Genomic DNA, 24,860 nt, shown 5'->3' with positions numbered 1-24,860 from the left:
TTTGCTGTGTCTTTTTTTTTTTTTAAGATTTAATTTTTTAATTTATTTTTAAATTTTTATACATTTATTCTTGAGAGACAGAAAGAGTGAGTGGGGGGAGAGGTAGAGAGAGAAGGAGACATAGAATCTGAAGCAGGCTCTGGGCTCTGAGCAAGCTGTCAGCACAGAGCCTGATGTGGGACTCGAACCCACAAACCATGAGATCATGACCTGAGTTGAAGTTGGACGCTCAACCGATTGAGCCACCCAGGCACCCTTAAGATTTTATTTTTAAGTAATCTACCCAACATGGGGCTCAAACATAGCCCTGAGATCAAGAGTCACATGCTCTACCAACTGAGCCAGCCAGGCACCCCTTTGCTGTGTTTTGCTGTCCTCGTTGGCTGTCTTTCCGAGAAATGTCCAGAAAGGGGCCCTGAACTTCCAGCCGTCTTTGACAAAAACTGGGCATTCTCTGAAAACACTCTCCATCCAGATCCCTCTCCCGTATATCAAGACCTTCCAGGATCTCTTGCATGCTACCTGCTCCATAGCCACTCTGCCTGAGTACCTATCCTACTTAGCTGTGGGGGTGTCCCTGGAGGAGTTTGGCTGCCCAACTAAGGCTCACATTCTGCAGTTTCAGCTTGTTAGGATGGGAGGAAAGGACATCAACTGAAACCCTCATCCATGAGAGTAAAAAAGCAGACAGAGGAAGGCATTGGCAATACAAAGTTTATCCTGAGGGATCTGGGGGATCTGGAGGGAAACTTGGATAAATCCAACACTCAGCTATTTACCCTGAGGGATGTATTGATGGTGGCAAATACACCCACTGGTGAGGTAGGTCTACCAGCCATCTCCCATGTTGCTGACACAGTTCAAAGAATTTGCTGTCAATATCCCCTAGAACTGCAAGAATAAGTCTTGGGAACATGGGGAAGGATTGGGCAAAAAGCTGAAGCAACCCCTAAGGTAAGAAAGGACCTCTCAATGTCTATGGATGATGACAATATAATTTATCAAATGTTCCACAGTTATTTGGAAGTGCTTTATGGAGAAATTGATTCAGGAATTTGTCTAGGTTTACTTCAGATATTCAATGCCAACTAAGAAACACGTGTCTTTTCTCAGGACTATGTTCAAAGATGGGGCATGGTAAGTAGTTAGAAATGTAGCAGATCGCTCAGGACAGATGTATGCTCTTTATTTCATGCCAGTGCTAAAACACATGTGACTGGTGTTAGCCTTGCCCCTCTCCACTTAGAAAGTCCCAACCTCTAGTTGTTATTCCATTTTGCTTTCCTTTTCTTTTTCTTCAGTCATCGTATACTGTGCATGTAATATGTACTAAGCATGAGAAGTATTTTAACCTTTTTCTCATTCATCCACCCTGTACTAAATCCCCAGCTAGATAGATGCGGTAGCTCACTAATTTAATTCTTAACTGAAAAGAGAGACAAAAAAAATGGGGTCTTGGGTATTGAGGTCGAGAGTGTGACAAGGGGACAGGGTTTGAGCAGCCAATACAAAGGACAACTATTTGGAGAGATTACGTCTCTTACTGGTTATGGGGGAAAGCAAATCTTTCCTTTCTTCATGGGGCAGAGAAGTGGGCAGAACTGGATTGAGGAGCAACCAAACCTACCAAGACAAACTCACTTCTCGCCTGGACTGTATGGTAATTTGGGGTCCCCTATAAACGGATGGTAATAAAGCAGAGGAAGTCTTTGGTGACTTGAAGATGGGGAAGGCCATATGGGAACAATTGGGCTGCATTTCCTATTTCTGGGGCCTTTACCTAAAAATAACGGAAGCTTGGAGATGATGGCTGGAGGTGTGTCCCGAGTCCTGGGCTCCTTTCAGACCACAACCCTTAGGGAACTGGTTTGTAATTTTCTGGTTTGTCGCCTCTCCAGTGTACTGTTTCAGACATGTGTGGCCTCAGATTCATCACGATACAAGTTGAGCTGCTTTTTTGCTACCTCCTGCTGCACCCTGTGGATGCCATTTCATATGGAAACCAGACAAATATTCTGATGCACCTTCCCTCATCCTTGAGGTCCTGGCCACCCTCCTCAGACCCTTTGTTCTGCCAGACCCTGCTCCCAAAGTCCCTGCCTGGCTTCACCCACATGGCCCCTCTACTCAAGTTCTTGGTAGGCTTGCCACTGCTGATCACCCTGGAGAAAGCTGGCTGCCAGGCTGATACCTGGGCCCTGCAACTTCAGTTGTATCATCAGGGGGGTGTGAAAGCTACACAGATCCTCATCCGGCATCTTCAAGGGCTCCAGAAAAGCAGAAGCACAGGGAGGGCAGTTTCAGTGGATGCCCTGGCCTCTACTCTACAGCTGTTGACCAGGGAGCAGCCGGGCCCACAAAGAGCCCAACGATCCCTACCCATCAATGACTGTGAACAGGAGCAGGAGCAGGGTGTGCACGATATAGTCCAGCTGTTGCCAGGAGTGGGAACCTACTACAACCTGGGCACAGCTCTGTATTATGCTGCTCAGAACTGCTCAGACAAGGCCAAGGAACGAGGCCAAGATGGGGTCATAGATATGGGTTATGACTTTCTGATGACCATGGTTGGGTTATCTGGGGGACCCACAGGACTACTAATCAGCGCTGCACTTAAACCTGCAGTGAAGACTGGGATTCAACAGTTGATCCAGTATTACTATGTGAATGAGGCAAACACCCCTCTGCCAGAGATCAGCGAAGAGACCTGGGGGAGGGCTTTAAATGTGAGTGACCTGGAAGAAACAACTTCCAAGGCCCTTTGACCTTAGTGTCGCACCATTATTAATTCAGGGCTTATTTAATAGCTATGACTTATGCCATCTTGAGATGGCGGTCTTGGGATGTAAAAGGTGGTCCTAACAGAATGAACAAATCTAATATTTTAACAAGCTGTAATGTGTGTTTCTTCAAAATCCAAATCTCTGGTTTGTTATCAATGAGGAAGGCAGTTCTGTACAATGCAGAGTTTTTTCTTTTTTAATGTCTATTTATTTTTAGAGAGAGACAGAGAGAGCGTGCAAGCATGTGCACGTCCAGGGGAGGGGCAGAGAGAGAAGGAGACAGGATCCGAAGCAGCTCTCTGCCCTGACAGCAGAGAGGGATGCAGGGCTCAAACTCATGAACCGTGAGATCATGACCTGAGCCGAAACCAAGAGTCCGTTGCCTACTGAGCCACCCAGGCTCCCCCAAGTACAGGTATTTTATTTTCTATCAAAAAATTTTTTAATGTTTGGGGCACCTGTGTGGCTCAGTCAGTTGAGTGTCTGGCTTTGGCTCAGGTCATGATCTCACAGTTTGTGAGTTCAAGCCCTTCAGGCTCTGTGCTGACAGCTCGGAGCCTGGAACCTGCTTCAGATTCTGTGTCTCCCTCTTTCTCTGCCCCTGCCGTGCTTGTGCTTTGTCTATCTCTCAAAAACAATAAACAAACATTAAAAATAATTTCTTTAATTTTTTTAATGTTTGTTTATTTTTGAGAGAGAGAGGGCGAGCACAAGCAGGGGAGGGGCAGAGAGAGGGGGAGACACAATCTAAATCAGGGTCCAGAATCTGAACTGTCAGCACAGAGCCTGAGGCAGGACTCTAACTCATGACCTGAGAGATCATGGCCTGAACCTAAGTCGCTTGACGGACTGAGCCACCCAAGCGCCCCAAAATGCAAGAATTTTAAAGTTTGGGGTTTGGAGTCAGAGAATTTGGATTTCAATCCAGCCTCTACTTGTAAGAGCCTCAATGATCCCTGACCAGTAACTTAACTTTTCTCAAAGTTCAGTTTTTAAAATGTCTAAAGTGATGATAATCATTTTCACCTGGATGGCTTTTTGTGGAAATTGAAAATGATACAATGAACCTCAAGTGCTTAGCAAGGTACCAGTAATAAATATTATTTATTACTACAGCTCCTCCCTTCCTAGCCCAAAGTGTCGAAATTCCGGTCCCGCCTCTTATGGAACAGAGCCTGCAGTGCCCAGGGCTAGTCTCGGTTTCGCCGGCTTGGCGCAAGTTCTCGGAAATCAGCTGTTTCAGTCCTGGGCTATTCCGTTAATTGAACTCCTCCCTCCGCGGGGCAGGGCGTACTTGAGCTATCCCATCAATCCCTGGAGCTGGAAGTGTGATTTCGGGGCCGCTTGTCCCGCCCCACCGGGGGGAGGAGTTGTGGCACCGCCAATGAACTTGGAAAAGTTGGGCTGAATGGCAGTTAGCGTCGGGGTTGCCAGGCTGTGTTCAGCCGGCCACTGGCGCCAGCCTGCTACAAGGGGGCGGATCCGAGGGGCGGGCCGAAGAATGAGGGCGGGGCGCGATTGCTGGTGCCTGAACTCCTTGGGACCGGAAGCCTTGCCCTGAACCGCTGGAGAGAGCAGGGGTTGAGACCCTCGCCAGGTACAGGCCCAGAGTGGGCGCGCGGGGGTCGGAGTGCAGGCGCGAGTTCCTCTCTGGGAAGGGCGGCAGGCCCCGGCGGTACGTCCTGGAGTGGTAAGTCTTCATTCCGGGGTTGAAATAGCTGTCCTGTGCTGCATGCTGAATCTCCCCATCCTGTCCAGTCCAGCTTCCCAACTCTTTTTTTTTTTTTTTAAACATTTATTTATTTTTGAGAGACACAGAGCACAAGCAGGGGAAGGGCAGAGAGAGGGGGAGACACAGAATCCGAGGCAGGCTCCAGGCTGTGAGCTGTCAGCACAGAGCCCGACGCGGGGCTGGAACTCCGCATGATCTCAAACTGGGAGATCATGACCTGAGTCGAAGTCGGACGCTCAAGCAACTGAGCCCCCCAGGCGCCCCACAGCTTCCCAACTCTTAACACCCACCTCCCCAGACTCTCCTGCAGCCTCCGATACCCGTGTTGCATTTGTTCAGTGCCTTAGCCAACGATTTTACCTTCCGGTCTGTGTTAGTTTTGATGCTCACTGTAAAAAAAACAAAAAACATGTCCAAAGGTAGATATGATTTAACATCTTTCTTTGCTAAGTATAAGGGACAGGGGCGCCAGGGTGACCCATTCGGTTTAGCGACCCACCTTGATTCTCTTGATTTAGACTCAGATCATGATCTCAGGGTTTGTGGAATCGAACCCCAGGCTGGCAAGACCAGAGCCTACTTGGGATTCTCTCTCCCTCTCTTTCTGTCCCCTCCCCTCCTTGTGCTCTCTTTCTCTCAATATGAATAAACATTAAAAACAGAACAAAATCAAAAAAGGGGACGGAAAAACGGAACGATTTGCCTAAGGTTACATACAAAATGCAATTCTTTTCTGAAAAGCTGATTGAGCACAAAATATGTACCTAAGACAATGAGGGATAATTGGAAAAAAACGTTAAGTGTTACAGATTTTAACCTTTGTATTTGTGATTTATTTGGGAAGACTATGGGTTTTGTTGTTGTTGTTTAATATTTAAACCTCAGGGTTTACTTGACACCTTGCTCTTTTAGTACCAGCTGAGATTAGTTCCTTGAGAACTGGGGTCTCTCCTTTTTTTTTTTTTTTTTTTTCTTTTGTTAAGTTCAGTAGGCTGCATGGCCAGCCTAGTGCAGGGCTTCAACTCACAGCCCTGAGATCAAGACCTGAGCTGAGATCAAGAACTGGACACTTAACTGACTGAGCCACCCAGGTGCCCCTCCATTTGTTTTTTTAAAGCAGTACAGGTATGCAGTTTAAAAAGGCAAGCACTAGTAAAAGGATTAAAACAAAAAATAGGAGCCCCTGGTCAATCATTTCCTCTCCATGTTTTACTTCAAAGAGGTGGAAAAGCATCTCATGATTATTCATACTGGGGCGGGAGAGAATTTCTCCCACCCCAAACATTTTTCTTTCATTTGTAATAAAATCATGTGACCTTTTTTAGAACACAGATGTATGTAAACACTCTTTTCTGTTAGGCTCAGGCTGCAGCAAGAATAAGTTTTGGTTCCTAAGCAGACAGATGGCAGTGGGCAGGAAAAGATAGGAAGAAAGACTCTTACTTCAGCCTGCTTGGTGACAGACAAAAACCAGTTTTGAGGGAAATTTCTCGGTGAAAAAGCAAACAAACAAAAACCTTTGCTTTCTATGTCCAGCCCACCCTGGTGGGAAATAAAAAAAAAAAAATTTCTGGGTCTCTCACAGAGTTGATAATCTACACGAAAAATTGGAGGTTAATAAGAGTCATAAAAGTATCACAGTCTTAGGGATTGAGTGACCCCTTTCACAGTATTTAAACATTTGGAATGGAGTTTTTCCTTCCTACATGAAGAGCAGATTATAGGGTATACCTGTCTCTTAAGAGGTGTCAACCTCTGGGGCGCCTGGGTGGCGCAGTCGGGTAGGCGTCCGACTTCATCCAGGTCACGATCTCACGGTCCGTGAGTTCGAGCCCCGCGTCAGGCTCTGGGCTGATGGCTCGGAGCCTGGAGCCTGTTTCCGATTCTGTGTCTCCCTCTCTCTCTGCCCCTCCCCCGTTCATGCTCTGTCTCTCTCTGTCCCAAAAATAAATAAACGTTGAAAAAAAAAATTAAAAAAAAAAAAAAAGAGGTGTCAACCTCTGATAAAGCTTTGGAGCCAGCAGGGATTATGCTGAAATAAATACTTCTTAAAGATTAAAAAAAAAAAAATTAAGTTTATTTATTTTGAGAGAGAGAGCGCGCAAGTGAGAGTGGGAGAGAGGCAGAGAGAGGGAGAGAGAGAATCCCAACCAGGCTTCTCACTGAGTAGGCTCAAACCCATGAACTGTGAGATCATGACCTGAGCCAGAACCAAGATTCAGATGCTTAGCTGACTGAGCCACCCAGGCACCCCTAAAATAAATACTTCTGACTCAAATTGATGGCTAAATGCTCCAGCATAAGTGAACACAAACACAAACAAATAAATCTAAAATAAATTCATTGGGGATGATAGATGAAATAAATAAAGGTGGTAGAAATATCATTAATGTTGGTGAAGCTGATGATTCCTGTACTATTCACTCTGCTTTGGTGTGTGTTTGAAAATTATTAAAACAGGGGTGCCTGGGTGGCTCAGTCGGTTGAGCGGCCGACTTTGGCTCAGGTCATGATCTCACGGTCCGTGAGTTCAAGCCCCGCGTCAGGCTCTGTGCTGACGGCTCGGAGCCTGGAGCCTGTTTCGGATTCTGTGTCTCCCTCTCTCTGACCCTCCCCCGTTCATGCTCTGTCTCTCTCTGTCTCAAAAATAAATAAACGTTAAAAAAAGGTTTTTTTTAGAAAATTATTAAAAAGGCCTACATATTGGAGCCCTTGAATGGTACTTTCTGGAAGAATATTCACCGAACTGATAATATTGGTTACCTATGGAGAGAAAGGGAAGGGACCAAGATTGGAAGTATGGTCAATGTAGCTTTAATTTTTATTTTTTCTTACCTGTATAATTTTAAATTTGTAGTAATAAGCAATCATGAGACTGTGGATGATTTAGTTCAGCAAAATTTCCAGTTGGGAACCTGCATCCTTCAGACTCAGATCCCAAATGGCGCAGTGGGAGATGCTCCAGAATCTCGACAACCCTTTTCAGGATCAGCTGCACCAGCTCTACTCAAATAGCCTCCTGCCAATGGACATTCGACAATGCTTAGCTGTCTGGATTGAAGACCAAAACTGGTAAGGACTTCAGGGAGTTGGGTACAGGTGGATGAGGAAAGTGGTTTCCTTCTTCTGAGTCCCCAGGATCTTGTAGACACCAAGGGCAGGAAGGGGTTCGAAGGCTTCAAAAGATAGTAGCAACCCTGCAGAGAGGCTTTTTTTTTTTTTTTTTTTTTTGTTTATTTATTTATTTTGAGAGAAAGAGAGTGCAAGGGAAGTGAGCAGGGGAGAGGCAGAGGAGGAGGGAAAGAGAGAATCCCAAGCAGGCTCCGTGCTGTAAGTGCAGAGCCTGTTGCTGGGCTTTATCTCACGAATCCTGCAATCATGACCTGAGCCAAAATTAAGAATTGGACGTTTAACCGACTGAAACCAGGCAGCCCCCAAGATTCCAATCCTTGTCATTCTCTGTCCCCAGGAAGGATGCTGCATTTGGCAGTGATGATTCCAAGGCTAACATGCTGTTCTTCCACTTCTTGGACCAACTGAATTATGAGTGTGGCCGCTGCAGCCAGAACACGGAGTGCTTGTTACTACGGCACAACTTGAGAAAATTCTATCGGGACATTCAGGTGCTTGGAGGAACCAGGAAGAGCCAAAAAGCCAAATTGAAAAGGAACTGAGTGTAGAGAAGTATGATTTAGGGTACAGAACAGGACCTAAAGATGTAAAGGGATGGGGGCAGATCTGGGGAAAGAGAGGACAAGATGTGGACTTGGGGGATCACTGGCAGAAAAAAGGGCAGAGTCTAGAAGACCCTGTTAGGAAGAGGCTAGGTTTTGGGGGACTAGTGGTGAAAAGGGGAAAGACTAGGGACCCTGAGGAGGGGGAAGTACTGGGGTCACTGGTGGGGAAGGTCTGGAGGGGTAGATCATTGAAGACAGTTGAGTTCAATTCTTTCTCTTCCTACTGCAGGCCTTTCCCCAGGGCCCTACCCAGTTGTCTGAGATGATCTTTAATCTCCTTCTGGAAGAAAAAAGAATTCTGATCCAGGCTCAGAGGGCTCAATCGGTAAGAACGATTTGTAGTGATTTTGAAAGCTCCCAGAGTAGAGAGTGACCATGGAAAGGACTCAGGAAATTTGTCTCAGAACAAGATCCGCTCCCCCCCCCCCCCCCCCCCCCCCCTTCCTCCCTGTGGTATAATTGAAGGCCTGGATTTAAGAGATGAAATGTCAGAATTGAAATGTGCTCAGAGTCTCTTATTTCAGGAACAGGAAGAGCCAGCCCTCGAAGCACCTGCAGAGAGCCAGCAGCATGAGATTGAATCCAGGATCCTGGAATTAACAGTTATGATGGAGGTTAGTAGATGCAGCAAGAGTCAGGGTGGGTAGGGCTCGGCCTGACTCCTCCCACAGAAGCAGCCTCATCTGGGTCTTATCCCCTCTACAGAAGCTGGTGAAATGCATCTGCCAGCTGAAAGACCAGCAGGATGTCTTCTGCTTCCGATATAAGATCCAGGCCCAAGGTAGGCAGCACACTGAGGGGTGGGCGAAAGACAGGTGCCTGCTTGGGGGCCAAGAGAGGAGAAGAGAAAAGCCCCAGTAATAATAATCTCACCTGGCTACTACACGTCACTGGCGACAGTCCTGCTGCCATGCAAAGCTAAAAGTGCTAGGATATGTTATAGAGGTTGGGCTGAAGGTGTGGCTGAGGGACAGCTAGTGAATGTTGGGGGAGATGCATGGAAAACTGCCTTAGCAGGTTGAGTGGGCTTTTGGTTCAAGTGTGACCATTCAGAATTTGCCTGAGGGCTCAGAGGTGCCTGTGCTTTGCTTGGTTCCCCTTTTTCTCCCTTCAAAATTCCCCCCCTCCCCACCTGACTCTGACTGAGGTCCTAGTCTGGATGGAGAGGGGAAGGAGCCCTAGGTCTGAGCATCTGTCTCCCTCCTGCTCCTGCCATTCAGTGAAGACACCCTGTTTGGACCCCCATCAGACCAGGCATCAGCAGCTTCTGCAGGAAACTCTTAATGAACTGGACAAAAGGAGAAAGGTGGGAGGCAGACAGAGGGAGTGGGTAGCAGGGCACTGGGGCAAATGAGGCATATGGGAGGCCTGGTGTCTTAGCTTTGGCTTCTTTGTCTCTTCATCCCCAGGTGGATGGTAGAGGGTGATGGTAAGAAGTGCTCACCACTCACTTTATGGCTTTCTTAGGAGGTACTGGATGCCATCAAAGCATTACTAGGCCGATTAACTACCCTTGTTGAGCTACTGCTGCCCAGGTTGGAGGAATGGAAAATCCAGCAGCAGAAAGCCTGCATTGGAGCCCCTCTGAATGGAGGATTGGAACAACTAGAGAAGTGGTGAGAGGTGTCTCCTACCCAGCCCCTGTCCCAGCCATACCGCTGTGCTTTGTAAACTGTAAATTGTGAATTGTAATGAATTTTCTCATTCATGTGATGAATTGCCTACCTAGGCAAGAGCTATTGCTCTTCTTACTCTCTGCTTTTCCAAATGATCCCAGCTCCCTTGTCTCACTGCAGTGACCCTGTCTTCATTCTCACCACCCAGGGAGCCCAGAGCCCAGTCTTTGTTTTGGTGGAAGTAATGGATTAATCCACAAGCTGGTTTCTCCTTCCTTTTTAATCACCCAAGAAATATATTTTCTACCCTTTTTTTAATTTAGCCACAATGACTATTAATGCTGAAAAAAAGGAAAGAAAATTACCTATTATTTTACTATCCAGATATAACTACTGTAATATTATTATACAAAAATTGAGGGGTGCCTAGGTGGCTCAGTTTGTTGAGCATCCGACTCTTGATTTCAGCTCAGGTCGTGATTTCAAGGTTTGTGATACTGAGCCCCCACATTGGGCTCCGTGATCACATAGTGGATCCTGCTTGAGATTCTCTCCCTTTCTCTCTGCCCCTCCCCAGCTCACATGCCTATGTGTGCTTTCTCTCTCCCTCTCTCTCTCTCTCTCTCTCAAAATAAATAAACTTATAAAAAAATGTTAAAGATTGTCTCTCTCTCTCCCTCTGTCCCTCTTCCCCGCTTGTGCTCTAAAATAAAATAAATAGGGGTGCCTGAGTGGCTCAGTCGGTTAAGCATCCGACTTCAGCTCAGGTCATGATCTCACAGTTTGTGGGTTTGAGCCCTGCATTGGGCTCTGTGCTGACAGCTTAGAGCCTGGAGCCTGCTTCAGATTCTGTCTCTCTCTCTCTCTCTCTCTCTCTCTGCCCCTCCCCTGCTTGCGCTCTGTCTCTTTCCTTCTCAAAAATAAATAAACATTTAAAAATTAAAAATAAATAAATAATAAAATAAATAAATCTCTCTAAAATAAAAAAACAAACCCACAAAACTTGAATCATATTTTTCATACTATTTTGAGAGCTGTTTTTTCTTAATTAAAAAAAGTTTTTTAATGTTTATTTTTTTTGAGAGAGAAAGAGACAGAGCATGAGCAGGGGAGGGGCAGAGAGAGAAGGAAACACAGAATCCGAAGCAGGCTCCATGCTCCGAGCTGTCAGCACAGTTCCTGATGCAGGGCTCGAACTCACCAACCATGAGATCGTGACCTGAGCTGAAGTCAGACGCTCAACCAACTGAGCCACCCAGGCACCCCTAAATATTTTCTTTTTAAAAAATGTTTATTTGGTGGGGGGAGGGGACAGAATCAAGCAGGTTCCACACTGTCAGCACGGAGCCCGACTCAGGGCTCAATCTCATGAACAGTGAGATCATGACCTGAGCTGCGATCAAGAGTGGGACACTTAACCGACTGAGCCACCCAGATGTCCCTTAAATATTTTCTAATAAGAAAATTCATTATAATTTACTAAAAATAGGGGTACCTGGCTGGTTCAGTGGGTAGAGCATGTGACTCTTGATCTGGGGGTCATGAATTCGAGCCCCAGTTGGGGGATACAGTTTACTTTAAAAAAATTAATTAAATAATATTTTTAAAAAGTAAACTATTAAGAATGAATCACAATGATGTTCAGGTAAATTGAAAACAGGTATATGGGGCTTAGTGTACAGAATCACTATTTGAATTATAGTTGCAAACATATCCATCATTTGTATAGAGGTTGACAAACTATGATCTAGTGATTTCTTTTTTCTTTTCAATTTTTTCCCCGAGTTTTTGTTTAAATTCCAGCTAGTTAACATAGAGTGTAGTATTGGTTTCAGGTGTAAATTTAGTGATGCATCACTTCCATATAACACCTAATGCTCCTCTCATCACAAGTGTCCATCCTCCTTAATGCCCATCACCCATTTAACCCATCCCCCCGACCCCCCCCTCAGCACCCCCCCCCCGCCACAACCCTCACTTAAGAGTCTGTTTTCTGCTTTGCATCTCTTGTTGGTTTTTTTTTTTTTACCCTATATTCATCTGTTTCATTTCTTAGATTCCACATATGAGTGAAATCATATGGTATTTGTCTTTGACTTATTTCAGTTAGCAAAACTCTCTAGCTCCATCCACATCGTTGCAAATGACAAGATTTCATTCTTTTTTATGGATGAGTCATATTCCATTGCATATATTCAACAAAATTTTTTTTTTAAGTTTTTGATTTCTTGCTATTTTAAACAGTGCTACAATAAGTATCCTCATAGCTATATCTTTATTTATATCCCTAATTATATCTGTAATATAAATTCCCAGAAGTGGTATTCTTGGGTTGAAGTATATATTTTTTCTTTTTGGTAGTGTTACTGTTATTGTGTTGATCCTTTGTTTCATTGTCTTTAATAGAGCTTTATTGATTTTTCTGATTATAAATGTGTGTGCCAATTGAAAAAAATTCAGACAACTTAGAAAAGAAAGTAACAGCTACCCATCTGCATAATCTGATGATGCAGAGTTACGCATTGTTAGGGCTTTTGAATATATTTTCATAGATTTTTTCTATGCATATACATAATGTAGTTCTGTTTTAAAGATTTTAAGTAATCTCTACACCCATCATGAGGCTCGAACTCACAACCCTGAGATTAAGAGTTTCATCTCCACTGACTGAGCCAGGCCGGTGCCCCAAATATATATCTATTTTAAGCAGAAGTCAGGTCATATCAGATATGCACTATCTTGTGATTTTTTAAAAATTTAGTATTTTGGGAGGCGCCTGGGTGGCTCAGTCGGCTAAGCATCTGAATCTTGATCTCCGCTCAGGTCTTTTTTTTTAATGTTTATTTATTTGAGAGAGAGAGAGCATGAGCAGGGGAGGGGCAGAGAGGAAAACAGAGGATCTAAAGTGGGCTCTTCACTGACAGCAAAGAACATGACATAGGGCTCTATGGCACTAGGCATGAAGCCTTCTTAAAAAAAATAAAAAGAAAATAAAATTTAATGTTTTGGGGTATTTTTCCATATTAAAAATTTGAGCCTAGGGGTGCCTGACTGGCTCAGTTGGAAGAGCATGTGACGCTTTATCTCAGGTTGTTTGAGCCCCATGTTGGTATAGAGATGATTTGAATAATCTTTAAAAAATTTTTTTGAGCCTATATGATTTTATTTATTTATTTATTTATTTATTTGTTGTTGTTGTTTTTAAGTAGTAGGCACTGCACCCAATGTGGAGCTCAGCCAGGTGCCCCTGCTATATGATTATTTTTAATAGTCATATGGTATTATATGGTGTGAATATGCCATAATTTATATACCCAATAGCAATTTTTCTAATTTTTCAATAGAAAATATTTTACAGATAACAAAGCTATGAACTTCCTCACACATTTGTCTGATTATTTCCTTAGGATATATCTTAGAAATACTAATACTAATATCTTAGAGTACTACAAATTGTGTGTACATTTTTTAAGCCTTTTTAAAAAATAGTTCCAGGGGTGCCAGGGGTTCCAGGCTCAGTTGGTTAAGCGTCCAACTTCGGCTCAGGTCATGATCTCATGGTTTGTGAGTTGGAGCCCTGCATTGGGCTCTGTGCTGACAGCTCAGAGCCTGGAGCCTGCTTCAGATTCTGTGTCTCCCTTTCTCTCTGCCCCTCCCCCGCTCACACTCTGTGTCTCTCTCTCTCTCTCTCAAAAATAAATACACATTAAAAAAAAAATTCTACACCTTTTGGGATGAGCACTGGGTGTTGTATGGAAACCAATTTGACAATAAATTTCATATATTGAAAAAAAAATTCTAAATTGCTATACCTGTCTGTTAATATGATATATGATTGGTTTCCTGTCACCACATTCCCTATTATTATTTTTTGTTATATAGACAGTAAAGTATAGAAGTTAAAAGTATGGATTGTGGGGACACCTGGCTGCCTAAGTCAGTGAGCATGTGACTCTTGATCTCAGAGTCGTGAGTTTGAGCCCCACTTTGGGTGTGGAGCCTATTTAAAAAAAAGTAGTACTGATTGTGAAGGTTGATTGCCTGAGTTGTCACATACAACTCATTCCATATTAGTTCTATGACCTTGAGTAAGTCACTTAACCTTTCTGTACTTGAGTTTAATTATCTATAAAATGGGGATAATAATAGTAGCTACCTCATAGGGTTGTTATAAGGATTAAATACATTAAGCACTTAGAATATATAGTACATTTCAAGCGACATATGAAAAGTAACTTTATTGTATAAGTAAATCTTTCACTAGATTTATATGTGAAAGTGATTTTGATTTTCATTTCTTGGATTATGAATCATGTTGCATAATCTTTTATATGCTTTTGGATTCCTTTTTTGTCCCAATCAGTTTGTTTGTTTGTTCATTTGTTTGTTTGTTTATTTAAAGTTTATTTATTTTGAGAAAGAGAGCATGAGCAGGGGAGGGGCAGAGAGAGGGAGAGAGAGAATCCCAAGCAGGCTTCACACTGTCAGCGCAAAGCCCCATGCGGGGCTTGAACTCACAAACCACAAGATCATGACCTGAGCCAAAGTCAGACGCTTAACCAACTGAGCCACCTAAGTGCCCCTGTCCCAATTAGTTTCTGATTCTCCACATAGTTCAAGGGGAGCTTCTGGAGCCTGTGGAGGGGGGGGGGGACCAGGAAACTCAGCAACTTTCCCTCTCTCTTGAATTCTATCACCCAGGTTCACAGCTGGAGCAAAGCTGTTGTTTCACCTGTGGCAGCTGCTGAAGGAGCTGGAGGGATTGAGGCACCTGGTTAGCTATCAGGATGATCCTCTGACCAAAGGGGTGGACTTGCGAAAGGCCCAGGTCACGGAGTTGCTACAGCGCCTGCTGCACAGGTCTAGCTGCCAGGGAGGGACCTCTAGGGAGGGCAGAAGGAAGGAACAAGAGGAGCCATTCTTAACAGATACTGAGTTATATATTCTCTTTGGATCTCTCTCCCTAGAGCCTTTGTGGTAGAAACCCAGCCCTGCATGCCCCAAACTCCCCATCGACCCCTTATCCTCAAGACAGGGAGCAAGTTCACTGTCCAAACAAGGTTGGTATTTCAGAACTCATTCCCGCTTCCTTTTTCCAGCCCTGGCACTGTTTCCTTTCTGGCTTTATAGATCCTCCCACTCTTACCATCTTCTCTCTTTTCTCTTCAATCTATCTATCTCTTCTAATCTCTTACCTTATTTTTTTCAAATATCTGATCTATCCAGAAGGTTGAGGTTGACTACTTTCCCCCATCCTTCTCTCTTCCCTCTAGATTGCTGGTAAGACTCCAGGAAGGCAACGAGTTACTGACTGCAGAAGTCTCCATTGACAGGTAAGTTGGGGTACATGGGACCAAGGGGTGGCCAGGACATGGGCTGGTGGGCCAGAGGAGACACACACAATAGGGTCTTGGGCCTGTGTTCTTACCCAATCCATTCCTACCTCAGAGACAATAACTCCTAGCTTTTGTTGAGCACCATGTGACATGTAACTTGTCAAGTACTCATCTGTCATAGGAAGCCCATGAGTTAGGTATTATCAATGCACCATTTAAATGAAGAAATAAGGCCAGAGAGATTCTGTCACTTGTGCAAGGTCATATGGTTAGTGAGCACAGATCGGGGTTTGAACCCAGGTCTGTCTGATCCTAAAGTCTAAATTCCTAACTTCTACACTGTTTTGCTTCCTAGTGACCTTTTTTTTTTTTTCTTTTTTAGGAATCCTCCTCAATCACAAGGGTAGGTGCCTGACAAGGATGCTGTAAACATTTGTGCACTGCATGACCTACACAACCACATGGCGGCAGAGACAAGAAGGAGATTGATTTGGGTGGGATATGGACAAAAGGAGAGGGGGAGGTCTGAAATGAAGTGGAATTTTTGTTGTATTCCTGCTGAGTTTTTAGAATAACTCCTCCTCTCCTCCATATATTTTCCTCCTGGAATAGCTTCCGGAAGTTCAACATTATGACCTCAAACCAGAAAACTTTGACCCCCGAGAAGGGGCAGAGTCAGGGCTTGATTTGGGACTTCGGCTACCTGGTAAGAAGGGCTAGTTGCTTGAGTTTCTAGTCCAATGGAACAGGCTAAGGGAAGTTCCCGGCCTTTGGAAGTCTTGAGGCAGAACAGGGGTTCCAGGGACCCTGGGGTCCCCACTCTGGCATTTTCTCTCCTTCCTCTCAATTCAAAGACTCTCTCGGAGCAACGTTCAGGTGGTTCAGGAAAGAGCTGCAATAAGGTGAGGCTTGGGCAGAGGATTGGGGGACGGGAGGAGGAACTTCCCAAAAGGCCCTCTGATCTTTATGTCCTTGGCTATCCTAGGGAATGCTGGGTGTGACAGAGGAACTACACATTATCAGCATTACAGTCAAATACGCCTACCAGGGTCTGAAGCAGGAGCTGACAGTGAGTGAAGATGGAGGGCAAGGAGAGATGAAGCCAGTTTGGCAGAAGGCATTAAGCAGGGGTTAAATAGAACCCTTTCAGGGTGGGAAATCCTCTCCTTGCCCCTGCCAAAGCTAGAAACATCACATTCTTCCTCTAACTCCTGTCTTCTCTTCAGACAGACACCCTCCCTGTGGTGATTATTTCTAACATGAACCAACTCTCAATTGCCTGGGCCTCTGTTCTTTGGTTCAATCTGCTTAGCTCAAACCCACAGGTAGGAGGTGGGGCCAAGAAGTAACGGGTGGCAAGGAGGGGTGTGGAAGCTTGGTGTGAGGGCTCTGCTTCTAAGTCATTCTGTCTTCCTCCTGCCCTTGCAGAATCAGCAGTTCTTCTCCAGCCCCCCCAAGGCCTCCTGGAGCTTGCTGGGCCCTGCTCTCAGTTGGCAGTTCTCTTCCTATGTTGGCCGAGGCCTTGACTCGGACCAGCTGAACATGCTGAGGAACAAGCTGTTTGGTACAGACCTCCTTTTTTCTCAGCCTTTCCCCAGCCTTAGTCTCCCCAGCCCTGTGTCCTTTCTGTTCCAGGGACCCTGGCCTTGTCTCCTTCCATTATCTGAACTGTCTGTTGCCCACAGGGCAGAACTCCAGGACTGAGGGTGCATGGTTATCCTGGGCTGACTTCACTAAGGTGCGTGCTGCATTCTGTGCTGCTAGATCTAGGCCCTAGTGCAAACACTAGCCCTTCCCCCCTGATTCCTTCCCCTCGCTGGGGGGGCAACTCTTCATCTCTTCCTGCCTTTCTATTCCTCCTTCAGCGAGAGAGCCCTCCTGGCAAGCTACCATTCTGGACATGGTTAGACAAAATCTTGGAGCTGGTTCATGACCACCTGAAGGATCTCTGGAATGATGGGTAAGGCCTTGGTCCGCCTCCCTCTCCCCACCCCCACCTTTCTGCCTTTCTAGGCTTGAGAGTGGACTCTGTGCGCCCTCATGTGGCAAATAGGGAGAGAGAGCAAAAACTGGTGCAAGATCACACTCTCACACTTGGCAATAATAGTCCTAGCCAGTGTTTTTCCAGCATCCGTTGTGCTTCAGAGCCTGCTGGGTGCTCTTTATGAATTCTCACATGTAATCCTTACAACAATGCTGAGTCTCAGAGAAGTTAAAGAATTTACCCAATGGGTATAGTTGGGATTCAAACTCAGGCCTGTCAGACCACAAGCTTATGCTCTTTCCACTATACTGCCTGCCCATCTTTACAGCACTTTGCCTTTTACAAGGTGCTTTTCATCTACGTGGCCTCACTGAATCCTCATACCTCTTACAACCCTAGAAGGTGGATATTGTCAGTAAGGTGAAGTGACTCGGCCAAGATGGAATAGTTTGTAATGGCAGAGCGAGGGCCAAAACCTGGCGCTCTCTCCCTCTACAAGGAGAGGAGAGCAAGGAGGCAGGAGGGCCTCACAGCAGCTTTCTGTGTTTCAGACACATCATGGGCTTTGTGAGCCGGAGCCAGGAACGCCGGCTGCTGAAGAAGACCATCTCAGGCACCTTTCTGCTGCGCTTCAGTGAAACATCAGAAGGGGGCATTACCTGCTCCTGGGTGGAACACCAGGATGATGGTCAGCTGCTTTGCCCTGATGGTCCCACAGCCTGTCCCTTCTCCCCTCAATCAGCCCTTGGTTTCTCTGGCTGTGTCCTGAATCTCTCAGCAGGTTTGGGGTTGGACAGCCAGGGTGGGGAACTCCCAGGCCCAACCTTTTCCTTCAGGCCTGCCCATTCCTACATCCATTCTACAGATAAGGTGCTCATCTACTCTGTGCAGCCCTTCACCAAGGAAGTGCTACAGTCTCTCCCACTAACCAAAATCATTCGCGACTACCAGCTACTCACTGAGGAGAACATACCCGAGAACCCACTGCGCTTCCTCTACCCCCGAACACCCCGGGATGAAGCTTTTGGGTGTTACTACCAGGAGAAAGGTGAGAATCACTGACATATGTCACTGGAATATTGTAGGGATTCTCTGGCATCTACAAATTCTACTCCTTTCTTCCAGACTTGGAAAAACTGATATCCAGAGAAGTCAAAGGGTTTGTCCCGGGAACACTGTTAGTTAGTAGGGAGATATGACTCTCAAGACCGTTTGCAATATGGGTCCTTAGGCTATGTGTCCAATCCACTGACCTCCCTGGCTTCCTGTGTCTGTCCCCCACAGTTAATCTCCAAGAACGGAGGAAGTACCTGAAACATAGGCTCATTGTGGTCTCTAACAGGTGAGATATGAACTTTTGGCCCATCCTCCGTAACATTTTTCGGCTGATAGGGTGACCCAAACCTGCTCAGTTCGCCTCTCTGACCCCTCCTACTGACCCACACTCTCCAGCCTCTAGATGTTTTCTTGTTCTGCTTGGCCTCTTTCCTCTCTGTTTTTCTGCTGCTATCCTTAGATTGTTTCCACAGGGCTTCCCTGATAATAATAGTCATAATCACTGATGTTAATGGGCTTCTACTTGAAGCATGGTACTAGATTTTTTTTTATAAGAACAGTTTTCTCATTTTAATTTTTATGAGTACCCATCCAAGCAGGTAATGACAGCCACATTTAATGAAAGTGTATTAAATGCCAGGTACTAGGCTAAATGTTTTGTGTTTAAACGTTTCTTATTTATTGAATCTTCATAATAGTCCTGTGAGGTAGACAGGGGTATTACTCTTTTCAGCCAAGAAACAGGTTTAGTGTGGTAGAGTGGCATGACTAAGGTACATGGCTAATAAATGATTAGGTCTGTCAGATTCCAAAGTCCTGCTTATTAACGATCCAACTTCCTCTCAAGTGTTAGAGATGGTATTGTTCCCATTTTACAGATGATAAATCTGCAGCTCAGAGAGGTGAAGATCTACCCATCTAATAAATGATAGGATTCAAACTCTGGCAAGCCTGACTCCAAAGCCTGTGCTCTTAAGCCCTCTGCTCTGTTGCCTTCTTAGACTAGAGACAGTCTCTGCTTGCTCTGCCGTTCCCCACTTCACCTAAGTAATCAAGCCCTACCCTTTTGTCTGTACTGTGGTATCCAGACAGGTAGATGAGCTGCAACAGCCACTGGAGCTGAAACTGGAGCCAGAAGTGGAGTCACTGGAGCTAGAGCCAGGATTGGCCCCAGTGCCACAGCTAGAGCCATGCCTGGATTTAGAGCCGCTGCTGGCGGCAGGGCTGGATCTGGGTCCAACCCTGGAGCCCATGCCGGAGTCTACTCTGGAGCCCATGCTAGAGCCCACACTAGATGTGGTATCACAAAGAGTGTCAGAGCCAAACTTGGGACCAGAACTGAAGCTGGAGCCTATTCCAGACCCTGTATCACAGGCAGTGACAGAGCCAGAGCCGGATTTGCCCCATGATCTGAGACACTTGAACACCGAGGAAATGGAAAGTAAGTGATGAGATGGGGTTGGGGAAGAGGGGACACATTCCCTTTACCAACTGCCCTCCCTTACCCAGTATAGAAAAGGCTAAGCTCTAAGCTCCTCACTGGAGGGACACTCGTTTGTGATTCCTTTTATTAGGAAATGTACCTGCCTCTCCCTTACCCCACCTAAGTGCCCTCTCAGGCCCTACCAGGTCTGTGCAGCCATCCTCCCTCATATTCCCTGCTGAGTCAGGAACTCCTTACCTAAGAGCAGGGCCTGACTTCTTTCTCTGGACTACCTAGTTTTCAGGAACAGTATGAAGATCGAAGAAATCATGCCAAATGGTGACCCGCTATTGGCTGGCCAGAACACTGTGGATGAGGCTTACGTCTTCCACCCCAGCCATTTCTACACGGATGGGCCCTTAATTCCTTCTGACTACTAGGAATTACATTTCCTTTGTTCTTCCTGTATCTTTTGTCCCTCCTACCCCTCACATCATGCTGTGCTCTCCAAGGATGGAAAATCAAGCATGTACCCATTCTTAGCTGGTTAAGTTAACCCTGGGTTTTGGAGTGGGAAGTAAAAGCATACTGTGGGTAAGGAAGGGGCACTAATGAGTCAGAATAGATGTTGGCCATAGCTCTAACTAGGATCTTTGAGGCCATCTGCTGTTTTGGGAGGTATAGGGGTTCTGAGGGTAGGGCAGGACATTTAGGAGGTACTTGGAGGGCAAGACACTTGGAATGGCTGCTTTCCAGTATGGAAGGATGTCAACATTTGAATAGTTGGTAAGACTAATGTGGTGGTGCCCACTAGCATTGGCCATCAGTAGGGAACAGAGACATGTGATAGGATTCCATTTCTTTCTTCTGGTTTCCTCATGTCTAAAATAACCTTTTCCTTCCTTCTTCTTTTCATTCCTGATTTAAGTCCTAAATTCCTTTGTTTCCTGCAGAGACTGAGACCTTTCTGCATTAGCCCACCATGTGAAGAAAGGAATAGGAGGTAGACCTCATTTTCTTACCAGTCTCCTCTCCTGCACCCCCAAGCTGGCCCCACCCATTCCTCCCCTTAAAATGATCCTGCCAATCTAATATGCCTGTGAAGCTTTGCACAATCATTTTACTCTGTCCAGTCTCCACTTCCTCACTGCTTAGGAGACAAATCACTTTTGGAGGCCAGGGATGGTAGAGTTGCTGGGAATTTAGGAATCACTTTTTATAGTATTACATAGAGTCTGATATTTTTACAGAGGAAGAGATGCCCTGGATATTTAGATATTTAGAAATATCTTAGATATTTCTCTATTAAGATAACCATCCCTTCTTTTTGTACAATATATTGTTGATCTGAAAGAGTTTCTATTCCTTGGGTGTAGACCTGGGCAAAAACTGGGTTCCTGGAACTTAGAACCTTGAATATTTATCACGGGGCTCCAGACAACCTCACACCTAGTTATTCCCAGGGAACCCCATTGCTCTAAAATGTGTTTCCAGAATAACTTGAGATATAATGAAAGTGAGGCCCTGTACATGTGGCTGTTTTCTGGCTTATACTTTAGAGGAATAGTCCTGTTTAGAAAGAGGCCCTTCTGAGCAGAAGTGGCTAATAAACTTTGTGCTGACTTGGAAGTGTTTTGTCTCTGAGCTTCTTTTCTTTTCTGCTCACAAAGACTGATGTCTTTGGAGACACCAGCAGGCCATGTAGGACCAAGATCAGCAAATCATGGCCTGTCTTCCACCCACCCCAGTAGGCCCCTCCTGTCATGTTTTACTTCTTACCTCCATGTTTAGAACAGCCTTTCCTGTCCCTTAGATTCTTCCAGGGCAGCTGTGAGCTATATATGAGTTGGGGGGTGTGGTGAGCAGTTCTATAACTAGCCCATTATCACTTAGCTGATTGGTGACAAAGCCAATATATAAACCTGGGTCTGTTTGACTCCAAAACCCATACCTTTTTAATGTTGTGACTATGGAGAAAAGGAAGAGAAGTGATCACATTAACCCCTTCCCCTTCTCTTTGTTTCAAAAGTAGTTTATCTCCCCTTGGGTAGTCAAACCCTCTGATGGGGTCCACAGATGTCCATAAAGGGAGAATCCCATTAATTTAGGGGATTTACTGCCATCTTCCCGGAATGCCTTTCCTGGTCAAAGCAGCTCTGACTTTTGATCCTGCAGTGATTGGGACTCCTGTCTTTGGCCAAATATATTCTTGGCCAAGAAAGTAAGGAGTAATAAGGTCACGCAGTAAAAGGAGCCACATTTAGGGGCCCAACTTAATTTCAATCCTTTGTAATCCCATTCAGCTTGTTTAGCGATACAGGGATCCAGACCAAAAAGATCCTACTTACTCTATCTATACACTAGGGGCTCATGAGGAAATATCCCTCTCCACTGGAGCCCTGCAGAGTACAAGGATGCAAATTGTAGTCCTTTAGCCCTATATTGCTTTTTTTCCAACCAAGCCTAGAAATCATTCACATAAATAAGTCTTTATTGAAAAAAGTACATAATTCAGTATAAATATAATAAATAATCCTCCCCAAACTGCTGCCATGAGGATAAATAATCTCAAGTTTTCCCTTTCTAGTTAATAAATACTCAACTTTGTCCCAGGTCAGTATCATAAATTAGTCAGTGTTGGTAATTTTTCAACATTTGCAAGTTCCATTAGAATTAATGGACTAATTCACTTGTTGGCTCACAGGTTCCTGGGCTGATTCATTTTTGCACTGCTGAGCCATGGAGATCTGGGTGCCATGCTTAAGCTTTTGGCTTTAGGGGCTCAGGGTTGCTGCTCCGTGGGCAAAGACCCTGGCAGCTACAGCCACAAAGGCCTGAAGGCTGCGGAGGATCTTGAAGCGGAGAAGGAGGCGTTGCCATGGCTGGTTAGGACTGGGGTTTGGAGTTTGCTCAGTCTCCCAGTGTTGACCGTCAGGCTGAAAGGACATAGGACACAATCAGAGAGACTCTAGAACCTTTACCCTCAAGTTCCTGTCTCTGATACCTGCAAGCCCCCATTCTTCAGGCCCCTTGTTCATACCTGTAAGAGTTGCCTAAGGCCCAGGAGGGAGGCGTGAAGCTGGCCCACTGGGCTATCAGGGAGTAGAGAGGGCTCCCCTGTGAAAATGTCTGAGCCCAGCAGCTTCTCATAAAAAACCAGGCCCTGGTGGATCCTTTGTAAGCAGAACTGGGGGAAAAGAAAGCAGTGAGAGCTAACCAATACCTTCCTATTCCATTACCAAAGACCCACCCGGTTCTTTGCCATTCTTAGACACTGCCATGGTCTGAATGTTTGTGTCCTCACAAAATCCATATGTTGAATCCTAACCCTCCAGTGTGATTGTATCAGGAGGTAGGGCCTTCACAAGGTGATGATGTCATGAGGGTGGAGCCTTCAGGAACTTCTAAAAGAGACCCATGAACTCCCAAGGCCCTTCTGCCATATAAAGGTAACAATGAGAAGTCTGCAACCTGGAAGAGGGCCCTTACCTGACCATACTGGCACCCTGATATCCAACTTCCAGACTCCAGAACAGTGAGAAGTAAATTTTTGATGTTTATAAGTCACCCAGTCTATGGTATTTGTTATAACAAGCCGAATGGACAAGGACAGATACAACTTTTACTAATTCACCATGGTACCCAACAATGTCCCAGTCCCTCTTCCTTGTAGTCCAGCCTCATCTTACTACCTGACTGTTGTCTCTGAGTCCTTGGGGATCACAGCCATCCCCACACTGGATGTGGGGGACGTCGTCTGTAGTCTCATCATCTCCCTGTTCTCTTGGTAGGTCCTGGAATGGAGGAAGGGGTGGGAAGAGTGAAGAGATAAGAGAAGCACTTTCAAGCTCCACCAGTACCCCAGGCCCATGACTGTCCTAGGAACCCCACTCCCTGTCCTCTTTTTTTTTTTTTTTTTTTTTAATGTTTATTTATTTTTGAGACAGAGAGTATGAATGGGGGAGGGGCAGAGAGAGAGGGAGACACAGGATCGGAAGCAGGCTCCAGGCTCTGAGCCATCAGCGCAGAGCCTGACGCGGGGCTCGAACTCACGAACCGTGAGATCGTGACCTGAGCTGAAGTCGGACGCTCAACCGACTGAGCCACCCAGGCGCCCCTCCCTGTCCTCTTTAAGGTCCACTCTTTGAGGACCTTCAACCCTCCAGCTTCTATCTAAAGCCAGAGTCTTCCTCTGCAGCCTTGGAGACCTTGGACAGGCTCCCGTTTGGTGCCAGAGCCTGCTACTTACCACATGTCCCGTTGGAGGATGTGCACTCCAGGCCAGCGTGCAGAGCTTCTGTGAGAGCTGCTGGCCCAGAGCCCAGGCAGGGCTACTGCCTTCAGGCACAGCCCGGGTCTGAGCAGTCCAGGGCAGCAGTGGCAGCAGGAGCAGCAGCAGCAGCATAGCCCTGCTGCTCCCCAGCATCTTGTCGCCTGCTTCTCAAATCTGGCTGGCTCTGTGCCTCACACCAGTCCCTGTGGAATCTCTGCCCACTTCCCTTTGCTCTGAGCCTGATGCTCTGCGTTCTTTGTTGCTTCCTTCTGTTGTTCACTGAGTTTCTGAGCTGCTTCCTGCTGTTTTTCTCCCCTTGTCTGAGTCTCTTTTTAAGGTCCTTGCATTGTAAGGCCCGCCCTTTATACTAGCAGGTGACTCACAGCAGGTGGGATTCCCCTCCCTGCATCATCCCCCTCTGTGGAGAGCCCAGGTATGCAGCCTCAGTTCCAAGGGAAATGAGACGTGTGGTTGCTGTGGCTGGAGGCCTGGGATGGGGCATATGTGTAATGCTCTCCATGAATCGAAATGGCTGTGGAGGGGGTGGGGGTGGGAGGAATGAATATTTAAATGAATCTAGTCTCAAGTTTCTTCCTGTTCAATCTTTCCCTCACTTTTTGGCGTCTCAAAGCTTAATTCCCTCCACACCCCCCACCTAACTTCCTTACCTTTTCCTGCCTGAGGAAAAGCCAAAATGCAACCATTCATTTTATTTCCCAATAGGATAGCAAGATTCCATTCAGTTTGGAATGAAGTTTGGTTCCCCTTTGGGGCCCTCTATCTAAGAACAAGGGGGCTTCTTTTTTCTCCCTTGGCAACAACTATTTTCACTGGGAAAGAATGGATGCGAAGGCACTTTGTGAACTAGGAAGCCATATAATGCCGTATAAACTATTACTGCTCCCACTTCAGGCCTCACT

General features: G+C 45.8%; 3 protein-coding genes across 3 annotated transcripts; 2 read left to right on the top strand and 1 right to left on the bottom strand.

Annotated features, from left to right (window-relative positions):
- The first annotated feature begins 1,859 nt into the window (after nt 1-1,859).
- On the top strand, nt 1,860-3,334 carry APOF (apolipoprotein F). Its single transcript, XM_049627376.1, has one exon. It carries the CDS (start codon nt 1,914-1,916, stop codon nt 2,763-2,765), a length of 852 nt encoding a protein of 283 aa, XP_049483333.1. The 5' UTR covers nt 1,860-1,913; the 3' UTR covers nt 2,766-3,334.
- A 963-nt stretch (nt 3,335-4,297) lies between these two features.
- Nucleotides 4,298-21,296, top strand: STAT2 (signal transducer and activator of transcription 2). Its single transcript, XM_049627355.1, has 24 exons — nt 4,298-4,473; nt 7,373-7,587; nt 7,985-8,138; nt 8,482-8,577; nt 8,777-8,866; nt 8,958-9,033; nt 9,473-9,558; nt 9,720-9,868; nt 14,570-14,728; nt 14,836-14,928; nt 15,142-15,201; nt 15,587-15,607; nt 15,817-15,910; nt 16,059-16,106; nt 16,190-16,273; nt 16,431-16,529; nt 16,633-16,768; nt 16,890-16,942; nt 17,070-17,164; nt 17,740-17,876; nt 18,054-18,236; nt 18,473-18,530; nt 19,333-19,685; nt 19,965-21,296. The coding sequence occupies exons 2-24, from the start codon at nt 7,457-7,459 to the stop codon at nt 20,105-20,107; spliced, it is 2,598 nt and encodes an 865-aa protein (XP_049483312.1). The 5' UTR covers nt 4,298-4,473; nt 7,373-7,456; the 3' UTR covers nt 20,108-21,296.
- Nucleotides 21,297-22,140: 844 nt separating this feature from the next.
- On the bottom strand, nt 22,141-24,669 carry IL23A (interleukin 23 subunit alpha). Its single transcript, XM_049627396.1, has 4 exons — nt 23,917-24,669; nt 23,360-23,461; nt 22,708-22,854; nt 22,141-22,603 (listed from the first exon to the last, which is right to left on the bottom strand). Exons 1-4 carry the CDS (start codon nt 24,091-24,093, stop codon nt 22,442-22,444), a joined length of 588 nt encoding a protein of 195 aa, XP_049483353.1. The 5' UTR covers nt 24,094-24,669; the 3' UTR covers nt 22,141-22,441.
- Between the last annotated feature and the right edge of the window lie 191 nt (nt 24,670-24,860).

Source organism: Panthera uncia, chromosome B4 (genome assembly GCF_023721935.1).
Source record: "Panthera uncia isolate 11264 chromosome B4, Puncia_PCG_1.0, whole genome shotgun sequence".
Lineage (NCBI taxonomy): Eukaryota > Metazoa > Chordata > Mammalia > Carnivora > Felidae > Panthera > Panthera uncia.
Note: the sequence above shows the minus strand (reverse complement) of the source record. Positions and strands in the feature narration are given on the sequence as shown.

Excerpts from the sequence above, each read along its gene's own strand:
- APOF (XM_049627376.1), top strand. The coding sequence starts at position 1,914 with ATGTGTGGCCTCAGATTCATCACGATACAAGTTGAGCTGCTTTTTTGC.
- IL23A (XM_049627396.1), bottom strand. The coding sequence starts at position 24,093 with ATGCTGGGGAGCAGCAGGGCTATGCTGCTGCTGCTGCTCCTGCTGCCA. Across the intron at positions 23,462-23,916 it reads ATCCTCCAACGGGACATGTG|GACCTACCAAGAGAACAGGG; the intron begins GTAAGTAGCAGG and ends CCTCCATTCCAG. Across the intron at positions 22,604-22,707 it reads GCCTTAGGCAACTCTTACAG|CCTGACGGTCAACACTGGGA; the intron begins GTATGAACAAGG and ends ATGTCCTTTCAG.
- STAT2 (XM_049627355.1), top strand. The coding sequence starts at position 7,457 with ATGGCGCAGTGGGAGATGCTCCAGAATCTCGACAACCCTTTTCAGGAT. Across the intron at positions 9,869-14,569 it reads TTGGAACAACTAGAGAAGTG|GTTCACAGCTGGAGCAAAGC; the intron begins GTGAGAGGTGTC and ends TCTATCACCCAG. Across the intron at positions 19,686-19,964 it reads GAACACCGAGGAAATGGAAA|TTTTCAGGAACAGTATGAAG; the intron begins GTAAGTGATGAG and ends TGGACTACCTAG.